General features: G+C 44.2%; 1 protein-coding gene across 5 annotated transcripts in view; it reads right to left on the bottom strand.

Annotated features, from left to right (window-relative positions):
* Positions 1 to 17,356, bottom strand: part of PIR (pirin) — an 89,797-nt gene that overhangs the window by 4,052 nt on the left and 68,389 nt on the right. For 3 of the 5 annotated variants that reach the window (XM_019417957.2, XM_053891819.1, XM_019417955.2), the window contains 3 exons: positions 15,024 to 15,068; positions 7,795 to 7,877; positions 877 to 943 (listed from right to left, as the gene is read on the bottom strand). In XM_019417957.2, coding sequence (XP_019273502.1) covers positions 877 to 943; positions 7,795 to 7,877; positions 15,024 to 15,068 — 195 coding nt within the window. The remainder of the gene's footprint in view (positions 1 to 876; positions 944 to 7,794; positions 7,878 to 15,023; positions 15,069 to 17,356) is intronic. The other 2 variants (XM_019417958.2, XM_019417956.2) reach the window with 2 other exon arrangements.

Here is a 17,356-nt window from a genome sequence, read left to right as displayed (position 1 = left end):
GGATTTTAATGCATGCTAAATTTAATAATATATGTTTTATAGGCATTTATCTAAATAAGTTGGCAAAATGTTTTTTAAATTTTTTAATGTTTATTTATGAGAGAGGGAGAGAGAGAGCCAGCATGAGTGCGGGAGGGGCACAGAGAGAGGGAGACACAGAATCGGAAGCAGGCTCCAGGCTCCAAGCTGTCAGCACAGAGCCTGACACAGGGCTTGAACCCATGACCTGAGACGAAGTCAGACGCTTAACTGACTGAGCCACCTAGGAGCCCCGGCAAAAACATTTTTTAATAAAAATGAACTAATAATATGTTGGAGTCTACATCCTTTCTCATTTAATAAAACAACAATATTATGAGGAAGTTAAGGCAAAGAAGTGAGGTGACTGGATACTTATTCCAGGATTTTCTGCCTCTGTTTTTTTTTTTTTTAATACTGATTCAAATAATTCACATACTTCCAAAGGAATATTTTTAAGTGGTCCCTATTTTTCACAAAAAATGCAATAGATTACAAATGGTATTGAAATCACTGTTGTTTTTAGTAAAAATAAAAATGATATTCAAGCAGCAGGCCACAAAACATTTCTTTAAGTTCAAGTTCCCTATGACGCAACGCAAAACACCGTTTTTGTTTTCCCCATAGTTCTAAGTTCAACGTCGTCCACATGATAGGTACTCAGCGAATGTCTCTTTACAAGAAACAGAGAATGAATGTAGAAATAAGTGCCATGTATGTATTTTCCTCCTACAAAATCTTTGCAGATAAAGAGACAAGAGGAAAATACAGCTACTCTTCCCAGTAATAATACTATATTGGTACACTACTTTCAAAGGAGAAAATCACCCAGGAAAATTGCCATCATTTGGGGCTTACCATGCTGGACGACTGGTTCTCCTAATGGCTCCCCAGCAATTAGGATGAAGTGGTTTCTCTCAGGATCCTCAAGTCAAGGAAGAAAACATCAAACAATAAACATGCATACTTTTGAATGTCAAATTAGAAACAATTTGAAGCCGACATGCTGGCCAAATGGACAACGTTCCTAATTCCTCTTTTTTAAGTTTTATTTACTTAAGTAAGCTCTGCAGCCCTCGTGGGGCTCGAACTCAGAACCCTGAGATCAAGAGTCACATGCTCCTCCGACAGAGCTGGCCGGATGCCCTGGAAACACTTATTCCTTAAGATGATTGGTAGCAATCAGCACTCAAGACTAAGCCCAACCACCAAAAGGTTAACCTTCTCAGATAAAGGAGAATGCAAATTAAGATTTTCTTCAACCGGGAACACCTATAAGACAAACTATGTAATTTACTTATCTTATTACAGGGTTTATAACCTCCCATTAACAATTTTTAAAAGGGAGGATTATGCAAATCCAAAAGTAAGATTTTATTACTTTTGACATTTCTTCATGTAAAACGTGCCCCAGAAATGTTGCACTAAACGGAACCTTATAAAAACATCCAAGTGGCATCTGCTCAGGTAAATTTCTCTCCCAAAGAGTCCTGTTATATTAAAGTCTCCAAAAGTTTTTCTTTAGAGGGGAGCCTGGGTGGCTCTGTCGGTTAAGCATCTGACTCTTGGTTTTGGTTCAGGTCATGATCTCACAGTTTCGTGGGCTCGAGCCCTGCATCGGGCTCAGAGCCTGCTTGGGATTCTCTCTCTCTCTGTCTCTGTCTCTGTCTCTCTCTCTCTCTCTCTCTCTCTCTCTCCACCCCTCCTCAACTCACGCTGTGTCTGTCTCCCCCAAAATATAAATAAATAAACTTAAAAAAAAGTTTTTCTTTAGAATTAAGATTAGGTGTTTTTCCCTGAAACTGAAAAAAGTAGTAATTATAATATCCAGTGCGAGTGTGGATGCAGGGGAAGATACACGTTTGTATCTTTGGCAGATTTTTAATTGACACATCAATCCTTCCAGAGAACACTCTGAAAATATGACTCCAAGCCCCCAGTATCACTGATGTCCTCTGACCCAGTAATGCCAGAGAAACCAGCAGAAGACCCCTCCCCCACCACACTTGTGAGAAATAGTAACTGTTGTAAGCCATCAGGGTTTAGGGTGATTTGTTAACCACTAATAGACAACTGAACAGTATGTAATTCTTTTCAGGCACCTCTTAGGTTAATCTCATTTAGAATAAAATCATAAATAAAGCAATAATGATCAGGTACTTTAAAATAAAGCCTTCAAAAATGGTTTAAAACTTCACCTTACCCTAATAATATAGCATATTTCTAAATGTATGATATAGCATACTACATATTACATTTATATGCTTCTAATACAAAGCCCTTTTTAGAAAATTAATATTTTTTTTAAGTTTTAATTTTTTTAATTTTTGAGAGCGTGTGTGTGCGCAAGTGGGAGAGGGACAGAGTGAAAGAGAGAGGGAGAGAGAGAGAATCTCAAGCAGACTCTGCACTGTCAGTGTGGAACCCAATGTGGGGCTTGAACCTTGAGATCATGACCTGAGCCAAAATCAAGAGTCGGACGCTTAACCGACTGAGCCACCCAGGTGCCCCTCTAATACAAAGCTCTTTAATTGGAAATCATTGTAATGTTACTAGTACCAGAAAACTTATCACTGGATTCAATAAAAATAATGAATTCTTTAAAACTTCCATGTAGTAAACCCACACACACAAACTCCTATTACACAGGACTCACATTGGTTTCTCCTTCTGCCTCCAACTTTAAAATATTAAAAGGCAATTTGGGTACAATGATTTCTGCAGAAGTCTTAACTTACTCCCTACAGTCCCAGGGCTGGTGTCATTTAGTACATCCACCCAGGGGATGCTTTGCGGTTATCAGGTCTCTAAGTCAGAGCTGGAAGACAGAAGAGTGCTACTATAGAGGAATACAAGAAAATAGCTTAACGTCCATGATGGAAATGGAAAAAAAAAAACCAACTATGGAAAACAGGCACAGAAGCTTAGAACTTAGTCTAGGACCACTTACTGTAGAAGCCAACAGGCTCTAAAGACATCATCATACTTTACAGCTCAGGACAATAATACACACGCTGATGATCCAAGGAAAGGGTAGGGTTTCTATCTGAAGTGATTTCTTTTTCTTCAATATCCTGTTTAAATGACTAAAAATTCAACTTAAAAAAATGCAGTTATCAACAAAGATTTATTTCCGAAGAGCTCTGGAGTGGTGAAACGTTAGTGTGAATCAACGGACATTTGAAGGAAAAGTTAGAAAAATAGTTCTGATCCTCTGGACTACACCATGTATAATTTAATCGGAAAGACGTCACTGCATAGTGTTTTGAAGTGCTTTTTCAGAGAAGACACGCTTGAGTTTTAGGGTCAGGAGGCAGAGGGGAAAGGGTTGGGGGTTAGGGAAAGGGGGAGAGGAAAGGCCGACCTAGTGTGCCATGCATGCACCGACTCCTCAGAATGTTTCTTTCTCTTCCTTCTCTCTCTCTTTCTTTCTTTCTTTCTTTCTTTCTTTCTTTCTTTCTTTCTTTCTTTCTTAAGAATGTAAGTCTCTTAATTCAGACAATGCTTCTGTTGTGGATGGCAGAATATCCCACAGTTTACACATTTAGGATGGTGATAAAAGTTTAAAAATAAAAGTGTTGCTTCTTTTGATATTATTCAGATAAAATGATGACTTTCCATTTATAATTTGGACAGTAAAATAAAAGGGCCCTGGCATTTGATCTGAAATGAAAAATGGTTTCACTGCAGGGTGTTGAGGAGTTCAGCACTTTGCTTTTCCATTTCAGAAACCTTAAGGATGGTCCAAGCTTTCTTTAATGCCTTTTCCACAAAATTAACCTCTCAGTAGCCCCTTCTCCTCTATGCTAAACCAGATGTTTGATGTCCTTTCCTTGTTTCCTAAACGTATCTTTTTTTCTGTCCTTACCTAGCCCTCTTTCGTGAAAGCTTATAGTCTTTCTGGATATCCAGTAGAGTGCCAATGTGGTTACAAGCCCCTATCTTGAAAAGTCCTCGTCTACAGTGACCTTGTGTGGAGTGTCAAATGATGAAGATCATGCACAAGGAAGGAGAATGAACAGCTGCTTCAGACATGAGTCCTTGTGAGGACCTAAGTAAATGCCTTTTGGGGTTTGATGAAAAGACTCCATAGAAAGATGACAGAGGCCCACTTATGGCTTCATGTCTAATTACCCCAGTGGAAGGTCATGATCTTTTAGGGCCCAGACCATGTCTTTTACTTTGGTGAATCTTCTCAGACTCCTTAGTTCAGAGTTAGACCCTTCTGGGTTTACTGAATAACTTACGTTTACAAATTGCTCGTTATCTCATAAATATTATCGCCAAGACATGCCTTGAGTTTCACTGATACTGACAATAAATGATCAACACCCAGCTGAAGGCCCTATGATTCATTTAAGGTGCTGATAACTTCTACTAGTCTTGAGGATGTCCTCATAGTTGGATTGATTCTGAAGCTGGAGATGGCAGGAGGACGCTGAGGATGAATCTGAGAGCATGCTTTAGGTTTAAGGACACTTATTCTAGTGATACATTACCTGAAAACAACTACCACAGAGAAACCGAGTTTTCGCATGACTTAACTGCATGCAGTCGTTCTTACTCGATTTCACTATCTACGCTTCTTAGGCCAATTGAAAGATAAACCAATGAACTATTGTCAGTTGTTACAAATTAATGGTCAGGAATTATTACACATAAGCAAAAAAGTTGTCTCTGGTTTTCATAGGGTGTTTTATTTCTGTCTTTCAATCTTTAGTTTAACCAAATGTCAATCTGTATTAATTTTAGCAAGGTCCCCATGAATGGTGCCAGTTAAAGAGTACCATGACTCTCAAGTACTGTTTTGAGGGCAGCTAATGAAGAATTAATTGTCTACCTTGACAAACTACAAGTGAATTTGCTAATCCATGAGGCTAAGGGTTTCCTCAGCAGGACATCAATATAAACATACATCTAAAGGTGACATCGAGCCTTTCCTATCAAACCTATGTGCTCCTGATCAGGGAGCGATGCTGGTCACAAGAGCACCAACTATGGGCCAGAGCAGCACAGGGACCCTTAGCCCCTGAAACAGAGTCTGTTCTAGGGTGACCAGAACCGTCCAGGATTAAATACCCAGAGAAGCATGGAGCTGATCCTAATCTCTAAGAACTCTGAAAAAGCTAAGACTATTTTGAGGCCATTGTTGGGAGTCTGGGCTTCCTCCAAGAAGTCAGAGGGTCTGGCCTAAAGACTCTTAAATCTAGCATAAACCAAGCCCCATGTAGTTGCCATCTGCCACGGAAGACTTCAGAGTAAGGGTCACAGAAGACAATCCACCCTTGGAAAGAAGACAGGGGTCCCTGAAGCCTAAAATGTGCTGACGTAAGACAAGTCAAATGCTAAGATGGAGCAGGAAACCTGGGGACAGAAATGACGTGAATGACATCAACCCTTGCGTGCCCTCCTCTCCCACCCCAGCGGGTTGGTTACTCTAGAGGAAACCACCCATATGTGGTTAACCGGGAAGACAGGCATGATTGCGGAAGACTCAGAAGTAAGGAGTAGCGAAAGTCCTAGGAGCCAGGGAGTATACCAAATCCTTCTTCTTATTCTTTATGTTTATTATTTTGGGGAGGGGGGGCAGAGAGAGGGGGTCAGAGGATCTGAAGTGGGCTCTGCACTGACAGCAGAGAGCCCGATGCGGGCCTCGAACTCACAAACTGTGAGATCGTGATCTGAGCCGAAGTCGGACGCTCAACCTACTGAGCTATCCAAGTGGCCCCCAAATCCTTATTCTTGACCACAACTCAGTGCAAATGGGATTAAGGGGAACATTAGGAAGTCACATCTTCCTCCTCTAATCCTCAGGCTTTAGTTCCACGTGAAGATAACCCTTGCCTGGGGCCTGGAGTGAATCAGAACACTTAAGAGGCTTTTTCTAGCTGTAGAAACTGCTATGTGCCCTGAACCTTATGGCCTAAAGTATAAATCCTCATTAGGTAACATGTATCTGACGTGACTATCTGTTAAATTAGGTGTTTAGATCAGTGAACCTTCTGGCTACCATTATTGGGCACCCATTACATACTAGACCAGGGGTTAGCACACTTTTCCTTGTAAAGAGCCAGAGAATAAGTATTCTAGGCTTTGTGGGTCATCTAGTCTCTGCTGCAAGCACTCAACTGTACCGTTGTGGTGTGAAAGCATCCACAAACAGAAAGGAATGGGCGTGGCTGTGATCCGACAAAACTTTATTTACAAAACCAGGTTTGAATTTGACCTACTGGACATAATTTACCAATCCCTGTGCTAGACCTGGAGTGGACTCTTGACATACGTAATCTCACATATTCTTTCTAGCAACTCTATGCAGGGGGCATCATTATTTTGATTTTGTAGACAATGAAACTGAATCTCAGAGAGGTTGAAAAACATCTCCAAAGTCACACAGCTAACAAATGGCAAGACCAAGATTCACACCTTCACGATCTCCTTCCCGTTGTAATCTAAGGGGGACTAACTATTTCTTCGTGGATAGAAGCATCACACACCCATTGAAATACTAAGTTTTAACAATAATTTTCTCATAGAAATCTTTCTAATGCCTGAATGGCTCTGGCTATGTTCATACCCAGCAATAATTACAGAAGTCTACACAACAGAGTGGTGTCCCTGGAGCCACTGAACTGACGCTTTAGCCAACTCTTTGCTATCCCAGGCTGCCCCCTCTTCCCCCCGCCCCCCCCCCCCCCCGCCCGGCCCGCCGCCTTTCTGGCTCCCCTCAGCAACTCTTTCTGGTGGTTCATTCCAGTTTCCAAATCCTTGTCATCTGCAATGTGCCCTCTGCTAGATTATAGGAAGAATCAAGGTGTCAAGTTAAACCCAATAATGTGACAAACAAATCCACAACCAGTTGGCTCTGGTCTGTGTGCAGCTTCTGGGCCTCCTTCCTGCACTGGCCCGAAACCATTTCTGTGGGTCCAAAGTGGCAGTTTCAAACAGTTCAACCTAATAATCGAGGTGCATGGACCCCGATATGCACATTTTCTCTGGTGCTCATGAGGTTTCCCTTCTATTTACTCCATAGGTGAGCTGCCACAAAAGCGGGCGAAGATGCCATAATTCTTCAAATCCACTGCATTCCACAACACCGGGATCAGAACGGCCCGAGGCAGGCAGATCGCCTGCCAGTCACCTGCACACCGAAGTCATTTCCACCCCTACTTTTCAAAATTCACCTTGTCAGGAGCTTTTGCACAACCGTCTCTTCAATCCTCTTGATTAGAATGACACAAAGCCATCAGACTGGCTTAGCAGGCTCACAAGAGAGTGAGATAATCACTTAAGGGAATGAAATAGAAATATCAGAAACTCTACCTAAGAAGCAGGGGTTCAACACCAAGGGACTATGAAACGCATCATAGGCTCCTCTCAGTTCGACTTGCAAAGGGCTCGTTGTGAGCATGGAGATCTGTATTTATACTCCTAGATGGTTGATCCATTTTCACTGATGGCACAAATAAATCAATTGTATAAAGAAAGAAAATTAAGAGACAAAGAAGCACATGTTGCCTCCAGATTCAAATTTCTAGGGATAAACAATAGAGACTTCAGGCGATTCCTGACGATGAGGGATTGGCATTGATAAAACCTTAAAATAAACCAATAGAAACAATAGATGTTAATGAAAGGTGTTGACAAATTTGTGGCATAGTTTCTTTGCCTAAGGAAGACAGAACATTTTCCAGCCACACAGAAGAGGTAGTAGGCATTTACCTGTAAACTGGTAGAAAGTGCAATTTAAGAAAACAAAAGATTTTTAATACTTACCCTGTTCTGCACCTGGACACTGTCACCCTCCCCCAGCACTGCCGTGTGATGAGGTTCTATTTTTTGTTGTGCATCATCAGGCCCTACAAAAGAGATGAGCCACGAAACTGAATGTTCTTTATAGGACGTTTATCATATGGTTACAAATTTGGTTAACTAGATAGCGCCATAATTTTAGTTTCAACCTCAGAAATAAGAGACTTAGGAATCTTGGGATGGTATGGTTTCAAATGTCATTAGGGAAACACACGTATAACTGCACCATAAACTTCTCCTTTTAACATTTTAATGACTTCACTGAATTAAAAAACAACAACACTGTTCAGAGGTGGGGACTTGGCATATGACAAAGGGTTCATGGCACAAAAAAGATGAAGGACCTCTGTCCCGGAAGCAGTGGCATGCCGGTCAACGTTTAAAAGTGGCTTTGGGAGAGAAGTGGGAGAATGAGGCCAATTTTCGGTGTGTGCTCATTTCCGTGGTGGAAATACTCCCACTGCGGCCAATTTCAAGCCACCGACTTGAGGCCAGGGAAGAGGTGCGCAATCGGCTCCCGCGAGCCGGCAACAGCCGGCCCCAGTGCACCCCTAAAGGTTCCTTCTGTACTGAAAATTCAGGTCAACAGAAGTAAACAATAGAACTCCACTGACTTTCTACTCATGCACGGGTCTGGCAATGAAACAGAGGTCTGGCAGTCTAAGAATAATCTCATTTAGATCTCGGTAATATCTTTAACTGTGATATGGAGAAGCATTTTATTAAGTGTGCTTTACGAGGATTCCCTGGGAGCAACAGATCGTGTCTTTTATCTTCGACTCGTTCATACACAACACCCATGTACATTATCCACACGGTCTACTCCTGGCCCCTCTTTTGTCATGCAGATGTTCCATCATACATAAGCCAAAACAACTTATAAAGCCCCTTCACTGCCTTTACGGAGGGAGCTGGCAAAAGGCAGTTCTCAAATAAGGCTGAATTGAGATCCTCTGTACCTCCAAGCAGGAGAGCTTGCTTGACTGTCGTGTTCACCAGTCTGGGAGCAATTCTGGATTTAGATATCAGGGGTTCATGTTTTTCTAACAGCGTCAATCCTAACTTTACGCGGAGCCCGATTTCTGCCCCCACTCTTTGCTGTTCTAGGAGAGGAACCACAAGGCTGATTCTGAAGAGGCCATATGATATGTCTCAGCCTAGGCAGACGGTTTTTATAGACACTAGGGTCAGGTTTCCAGGTCTGTCATTGTAAGTGTAACTTGCTTCTGTATTATTTTATGAAATGGTTTTTTTAATGTTTATTTTTGAGAGAGAGAGAGAGAGAGAGAGAGAGAAACACAAGCATGCGCACATGAGCACGGGAGGGGCAGAAAGAGAGAATCCCAGGCCAACTCAGAGCTTGATCTCAGGAACTGAATCACGAGATCATGACCTGAGCCAAAATCAAGAGCTGGATGTTTCACCGACTGAGCCACCCAGGTGCCCCCATTTTACGAAATGTTTAAAACAGGATCCCCGAGGGGCGCCTGGGTGGCTCAGTCGGTTAAGCGTCCGACTTCAGCTCAGGTCACGATCTTGCGGTCTGTGAGTTCGAGCCCCGCGTCGGGCTCTGGGCTGATGGCTCAGAGCCTGGAGCCTGCTTCCGATTCTGTGTCTCCCTCTCTCTCTCTCTGCCCCTCCCCCGTTCATGCTCTGTCTCTCTCTGTCTCAAAAATAAATAAAACCTTAAAAAAAAAATTAAAAAAAAAAAATAAAACAGGATCCCCGAAAACAAAGACTGCTTTTATATTCATATCATTTCTATGTCATTTCACCCACCTGGTTATCTCCTGAACCTAAAATAAGTCTCAAAGAAAAGACACTTTATTGTTTCTGCCTACTTTCAATTATAAATGGAGCCAAATCAGATAATAAATAGTTTCCATTGAGAAGCTTCGCCAAGAATGTTAAATCTAATAGCGCAGTTAAGGAAGATTTAACTGAAAACAATTGAATTGCAAATATTTTTGTTTGCCTAAACAGTCCTCAAAGGGCAAAATACTTTAAAACATATTTTCGAGTTAGTGCTGCAGCTTCAGTGTGTGATTAATCGCGGGGCAACTCTCCCCCATATGCCAGATTGCCTTTCTCTTCTCTTTATAAGAAGTGCTGCCACAGGGCTAGCTAGCCATTTCAGACATTCTGGCACTTCCAGTAGAGTCTGATATCATCGATTTTATAGGTACAAAGCTCTCTTATCTGATGCAATCAGGGTCATTAACTGAAAAAGACAATCAACTGCCTCCAACATTTTAAATTAAATTTTTTAAATGTTTATTTATTTTGAGAGAGAGAGAGAGAGAGAGAGAGAAAGTGTGTGCAGGGGAGGAGCAGGGAGAGAGGGAGAGAGAGAAGCCCAAGGAGGTTCTACACTGTCAGTGTCCAGCCTGACATGGGGCTTGATCCCATGATGCAGGGCTCGATCCCATGAACCATGAGACCACGACCTGAGCCGAAATCTAGAGTCAGACGTTAAACCGACTGAGCCACCCAGGTGCCCCTCCACATTTTAAATTAAAGTGTAAACGTGCATACATTTGCCAATAGTTAGAAATACAGTGAAAGTTAGTTCGCTGATTAGATTGAAGCACTGTCTTTCTAAAGCAGAACCATAATGACTATAACCACTGAAATCCTTCTAGATGATTTGTTTCCCCCAGTCTTTTTCGGTCATCTTCCCCATACGTTAGCAATTCACTTTTACAAAGCATTTGACTTAGTGGTCCTAGAAATACCAACTTTTTTAATGCTTACTTCATTAATTTACATGTGGTTTCAGTGAACCACATAATTGCAATTATTACTGCAACTGGCCTAACAGATCTGAGAACAAGCACAGCTGCCTTGAAGTGCACTTGAATCTGGCCTGAAGGAGTAGCGATGGGCTGGCAGACCAGGGTTGCTGATCACCCTGGGTGTCCAAGAACCTCACGCCACATGTTTCTGTGAAATGAGCACATTGCTTAGTCCGGTTCATTCTAGGCAAGCGTAGGTCAATTCGGAGGGCTTCTGGTGTTTCTGCACCTCTACTGAGATCCGGGGGCTGTGTCAAACTTAATACTCCCCAGAACCAGAAGCAAAGGGCTGAGCACATACTAAGCATGAATAATTACTTATTTAAATAAGTCTGAAACATCTCACTACCCTCATAAGCCAGTTAGGTGTCATTTCAATACCCACAAATATTTTTAGATTTCTAAATATATTAAGTTTATTTTTGAGCGAGAGTGAGAGAGAGAGAGAGAGACAGAGTGTGAGTGGGGGAGGGACAGAGAGAGAGGGAGACACAGAATCCGAAGCAGGCTCCATGCTCCAAGCTGTCAGCACAGAGCCCAATGTGGGGCTCGAACCCACAAACCATGAGATCCTGACCTGAGCTCAAGTCGGACACTTAACCAACTGAGCCACTCAGGCACTCCTCTAAATCGATTTTCTAGGCCCAAACAGTATACCTGATACTGGCCCCTCTAGGAGGCTGACATCCAAGCCGTAGGGATATAGGATATGAGTTGCTCTCCCCTTTGATATCTGTGTCAATGTGTAACGTCATTCTCATCTCGGCTGCAGGCAAGGGACTCGGTGTTAGTATCCTGGGGATTTATTGGCTTTCTGCCTATGCGGTTTTTAGTTTCTGAGTTTTAAAAATCATATACTGCACATATTTCAGCTGAGGGCTGGGCAAAGGACCTGTTAACTCTGTAAAAGATTGTCGTCGAAGATCTCCGGCCATCTCTAACGTTAAAGCCTCCACCTGTCCTTTTTCACAATCTACCAGTGTCCGTCTTTTAAGAACTTCCTGCATCAATTAATATTCTTTGAGTCCTCCTACATCTCCATTTTATGGAATCTCCCCAGATTACTTTCTCAACCCAAACTGCAGTCTATTTATTCCAGCCCCATGCACATTTATAACATCGATTCCAACAGAACGGAGGTACAGGACATTTTGGAAAAGACAATTACTTGCTTATCAGTTCCTGCCATCTGTGGCCGGCTGGTGCCATCCTGGCTTTAAACGCAAGATTAAACTGAGGCAGTTAAATCAGAAAGTGTTTTCTAGATTCTCTCTTACAGGTTTTATACGTCAGTACATACTTAATAACCATCTCTGCTTTGTCTTTTTTCCTTTGATGATTTGTTCTTGCCCTTTTGTTTTTCTCATGAACATCTCTATTAGGGGGGTGGTTAGGAGGAAAAGAAGGAGATAAAATTCAATTGAGGTCATTTGGCCAGTCACTCATTGGCTACAGCCGAGTCCCAAGAGGCCAATTATGCGAGCTGGATTCTCTCCACGGTCCAGTTTACCCTGGACAGATGCAAGTTCGTTCCAACGCTACAGACCGTGACCCCATTTCCTGCCAGATGTTTTGCACTTGTGGCCCATGGTCATGAGAGGTGACCAGGCCAGTGAATAGAAACGACTCCGGAAACTCCTGCCTCACCTCAAGAAAAACAAGTGGATGTACCGGTCATTCTTATCCCTCCAATTGCTGAGCTTTTCACTTGTTTAATTCTTGGACTGAAGGTCTGTCAGGAAACAAGGCTGAAACTACTGACTAAAACAGGTTTTGAATGCCAGAGGGGAGGAGGTAGTGGGGGGGGGATGGGCAAAATGAGTGAAGGGGAGGGGGAGGTACAGGCTTCCAGTTATGGAATGAATCAGTCACAAGGATGGAAGGCACGGCACAGGGAATACAGTCAGTGGTGGCACAATGGTGACAGACGGCAGGTACAGGTGTGGCGAGCACAGTATCACCTGCAGACCAGGCGAATCACTGCTATCCACCTGAAACTAACGTAACATTGTGTGGCAACCATACCTCAATTTAATGAAAACAGGTTTCGAAGATGATTTGTTCATTTTTCTCCGTTTCATCCTCCACACCACCATTTAAACCAAAATAAAATATGACCTGTCGTAGAGTCCAGAAGCTAAGAAAGGTTTTTACATTCTTAAGTGGTTGAAAAATATCAAAACAAAGGCATTGCATGACCCGTGAAAAATCTGTGAACTTCACATTTCCGTGGCCATCAAGTTTTATTAGAATAGCCACCCCAACAGCTCACATATCACTGTGGCCACTTTTGTGCTACAAGGGCAAGAATGATTCGTCGCAACTAAAACTGTATGGTCCACGAAGACAATAATATTTATTATCTGGCCCTTTGTAACAAGTTCGCTGCCCCTGCCCTTTCTCCTTCTACACAGGCATTTCTGGTATCCTTATCACCTCAGAATTCACATGCTTTATTACTTTCCATTTGTGCAGATTATTTTGTTGCTCTTGAAACCACAAGTCAATGGCGCTACGTCCATAAAAATGGTTTTTACTCTCCATTTGTATAAAGTTCTTTGTGACACTCAAGATTTTCAAAAGATCATAAGACAAATGATGCTTCATCTCTTCCAGATGGTGAACATAGTTTACGTGTGATCCTTGTGATACCACTACATTTTTTCCATCCTTTTCAGATGCTAAAATAAATGAATTTTGCTTCTGGCCCATCACTGAAATGCTATTCAGTGAAAGAGGAACTAAGGCCATTTTTACTGTTTTAAAATCAAAATACATGGGTTCGTGTTACCACTATTTTCCAGAAAAATAATTTGAGGCAACTGAAGCCCCCTTTTGGAGATTACAAAGAATGGTTTAAGCGGTTCTGGATATCACCTTCAAGTCTAGAGCAGATGTCATCAATAAAGCAGCTGTCTGGGGCTGGCAGTGTATCACCCACGGAGGTGGCCACGTCAGGGTCACAGGAAGACCACTGACGGCTGAGGCCGCTAGCCTGCGGGAGACGGGGTGGAGGGCACCCAAGCCCAGAAGGTGTCCGAAATGACAGTGTTGGCCTGCCCCACCCCCACCCCACCACCCATCGCTGTCACGAGGGGCAGGGACGAGCCAAGAGGAGGCTCGTTCCCTTACTTTACATTGTCCCAGAAGCACAGCCCGAGATGTTGAAGTACGAGGAGTTTATCTGGCAGGTGGACACAGGAAACAACAGGCCAGGAACCGAGTCAGGTAAGGGAGACAGGACACACCAGAGTGTCATCAGGCATGTGCCCACCGTGGGCGGCTTGGACGGAATCCCACGGGGCACCGCTAGGAAAAGGCCTCACACGCAGGCGTCACTTAGCCCACCGGAGGGGTGACGTGGCCTCTGGGAATGTCCAGTCGCCAGCACTCTCGCCCTGCCCTGACCAGGGCGGAGCAGCGTTCCCCGGTTCAGAGAAAGCCTCGGGCTGCGACACGCAGACGCCACTGGCAGGGTGGAAGGCGGTCGGCGGGCCTGCAGAGCTAAGGCGTCCGAGGCGTGGGCAGGGCACACTCAGAATCCGCCCCAGCACTCGTCCGTCCGGCAGTGCCACAGAGAGACCGGCCCGACGCCCGTGCCGCTTCCAGGAGGACAGGCAGGGCGGCAGCGGACGCGGCCGGAGCCCGCCCACTCTGCGGGATCCACTCCGCCACCCGGCCGGCTCCTTGCTGCGGGCCTGGCTGTGGAGCGCAGGCCGGAAAAGACGGGGCGGACGGCGCGGTGGCTGTGTTGTCGTCGTACAGAGGTGACGCAGTACGTCACGGCTACGGGAGCGGGCAGTCCTCGGTTCTGGTCCCAGGCCTACCGAGGCACAATCCTGGCAAGTTAACTAACTTTCTTTAGACTTTACTTTCCTCATGCGTAAAATGACGGTTGGGTCTTCAACATCCCTCCCGGAGCCCACTCAACAAGAGACGCTTATACAAGCCTTAAAATAAGGGAAAACCAACTTTGAGATTTCTCAGAGGCGCCTGGGAGATGGCAAATGCCCCTCCTTCCAGCTCCCAGGAGACAGATCCCTGCTCCCCTGCACCCGTTAGAGCTACGTCCCTTTAGCAGCATGGAGGTCGCCAACCTCTCCCCAAGATGTCAACCCACAGGAACGTGCCCAGATCTTACATCTGCACAGAGGCCACAGTAAAATGGCTGCTGTCGTGACTGGTGTTCATATTCTCCTCCCTCACTGAGCATGGTGAGCAAGCTGAGAGGTGCCCTGTCCTGGGTGTACCAGGATGTACGAGGATGGAGAGAGGGCTGGTGCCAGACAGAAGGCGGCAGAGTATGTGACTGCATGAAAGGTTTCATCTTGCTTTTCCTCCCCCTCAGTCATTTAAATGATAGTGCAATTGAACCCAAAGCAAACAGTCATCACTCACCAATATACACATTTCCAGATATGGTATAAATGAAGCTTGTCCACCCTGAAAAAGGACCAGCAACGTTAAAAGGTTAGTGTCCACAACGCCAAAAGGAACAAAAATAATATGTTTAACAAATATCTCTGAAATATAAATGCTGTACATAAATTTATATAACAGACACAAAAGATGAGACAAAATCCCTTATTTTCTCTTAGATACATATTTAAACGTTTAACTTCCACGAGCCGTTTAAAACACACGCTGTCACTTCCACACGCACACACGTATGGACACATGTACACACATTCCCCTAACCCTAAATGACTTGGTCCCAAATGCCCTAGAGCCATTTGGCTCTAGTTGCCACTGAGCTCACTCCTTTTCATCTCTCCTAAAATAGAGCACCAATTCCAGGGACGTGGAGCATGCATCATCTTTGGGGGTATGAATGGGGTTCAGCTGGTCCATGCGCTCCCCGGAGTTGCGTACACAGTTTTCCAAGTGCGTACACTTCTCTGTGAAGATATGAGTACACAGCGTTCACCAGATTCCTACTGTGACGCACGGGCCCAAGAGCTCAGGACCACAGACAACCTGCCACTTGCTCTCCCGGTGACTTCCATGGGTGTCTGTACCCACAGCCCAGAAGGGACGCCGCGGGGCCACTGGGAGACCTGATTCCAGAAACGGCCAGCTCAAAACAGAACAGGGACATCACTTGTGTGCCTTAGGTGGAAAAGGAGAAGATGTGGGAAGGGAACACACGGTAGAGTTCGAGGTAGAAGGGCAGGGTCCACCCTGGGGCGTCTTTGAGAGTCAATGTGGTGACACAGTGAACCAAACAAGGGCAGGTGTGGAGGATCACGGGGGACAAAAATGCACTCTGGGGATGCAGCTGGGATTCCAGGTGGGCTGAAACACACACGAAAGGCACAAGAGAAAAGATGTAACTGACAACCATCAACATCAACGGGGTCTGGGGAAGAAAATCCGAAGGCTGGCGGAACAAACCAAGCCACTTGGGTGGATGCCAGAGGATATTTCGTCACCCTCCCATACCCCAACTGCTCCTCTCGGAGGTTTTACCAGACCAAGTTTAAGGCCTCTGGAAGTAATTCTGCTTGCTGACAGCTCGCTCATATTCGTCCTCCCTTGGTGCCCCACAGGCTCGCTTTGCCATCAGCTGGTGAACATCACTCCCTCCCCTGCATGCCCTGTGGGCAGAGACTGGGAGGAAGAAGGCCCAGCCGGGCTGCACAAGTTGTGCAATTTTGGGGAGGGAGGTTTGGGATGCTGGAAACAGGCCAGCAATCCACAGCCCAATTCCACGTGTCTTATCCGGGCAGACCGGCTCTGCTTGCTCACAGATGCTCAGCCTCCCTGGTCCTAGTTGGCCTGACTTGTAATGAGACTCTGTAACACAACCCCTTTCTTTGCTGCTTTAAGACAAAACATTGCCATTGAACGCTGTCTAAATTGATTTTTCAAAGTGCCAATGTCTTCACTGTGTTTTTCTGATTATAAAAAGCTAATACACATACGTTGAAGACATATTTTGAGACTGTGGAAGTGTGTAACCCCTAAACTAAAAATCTTTCTGCAGTCTTCATTCTTGGCCTGACATAAATATTGCCAGCAATTTGCTATTTATGCTTTCGGTTTCTTTTTTGTTTTGTGCACTATATATCATTGGCTAAAAAACCAGAACAGACTCAATGTTCTATTCCATGTCAAAACAGAGAAGTAACTCATCCTCGGGAAAGCCTGCAGAGTGGTCCATCGTGAGGACACGTCACGATTTATGTAACCAATCCCTTCTTCATGCTTGAAAGGCACTAAAAAATTAACGGCTTGTGAGTTTGACAAAACCTCAAAGCTCTCGATTGCTCAACTGGGTTTTTATTCAGGACAATTTCGCTTGTTCTAATCTCATCTCTCCTCCACCCTCTTTGGTTCATTCCTGCTCACCCTGCAAACAGAAAACTAGTCCATACATACTTGCCATGCCTTGTTTTCTTTTCTGTTTTATCTTTGTACAGGATCCAGAACGACCAAACCTGTGCTCAAAGATGGCCAAGCCAACGTATTAAGTGCCCCTTGTAAAAATCTTCTATTAGCAGCTTCTATTAGTGAGCCCATCCTCACCAGTAATAATAAAATTCATGTTTCTGGTTGGAAAGCACAAAGCATTACAGGGAATGGACTAAAAATGGGAAAATTGCCTTTTCCCCCCTTCTTTTTAACACATCGTCCAACTGCACTTGCTCTGTTAAAACTGAGACTTCCAGCTACCTCCATTTTGACCTCAGACTTTGTAATTGATTAAGTTCTTCTTTTCAGCTAGTCTC

Source organism: Panthera pardus, unplaced genomic scaffold (assembly GCF_024362965.1).
Source record: "Panthera pardus isolate Hobbes unplaced genomic scaffold, ASM2436296v1 HiC_scaffold_27, whole genome shotgun sequence".
In the NCBI taxonomy this organism is placed as follows: domain Eukaryota; kingdom Metazoa; phylum Chordata; class Mammalia; order Carnivora; family Felidae; genus Panthera; species Panthera pardus.
The sequence above is the reverse complement of the archived record's forward strand: the minus strand, read 5'-3'. Positions and strand labels throughout refer to the sequence as shown.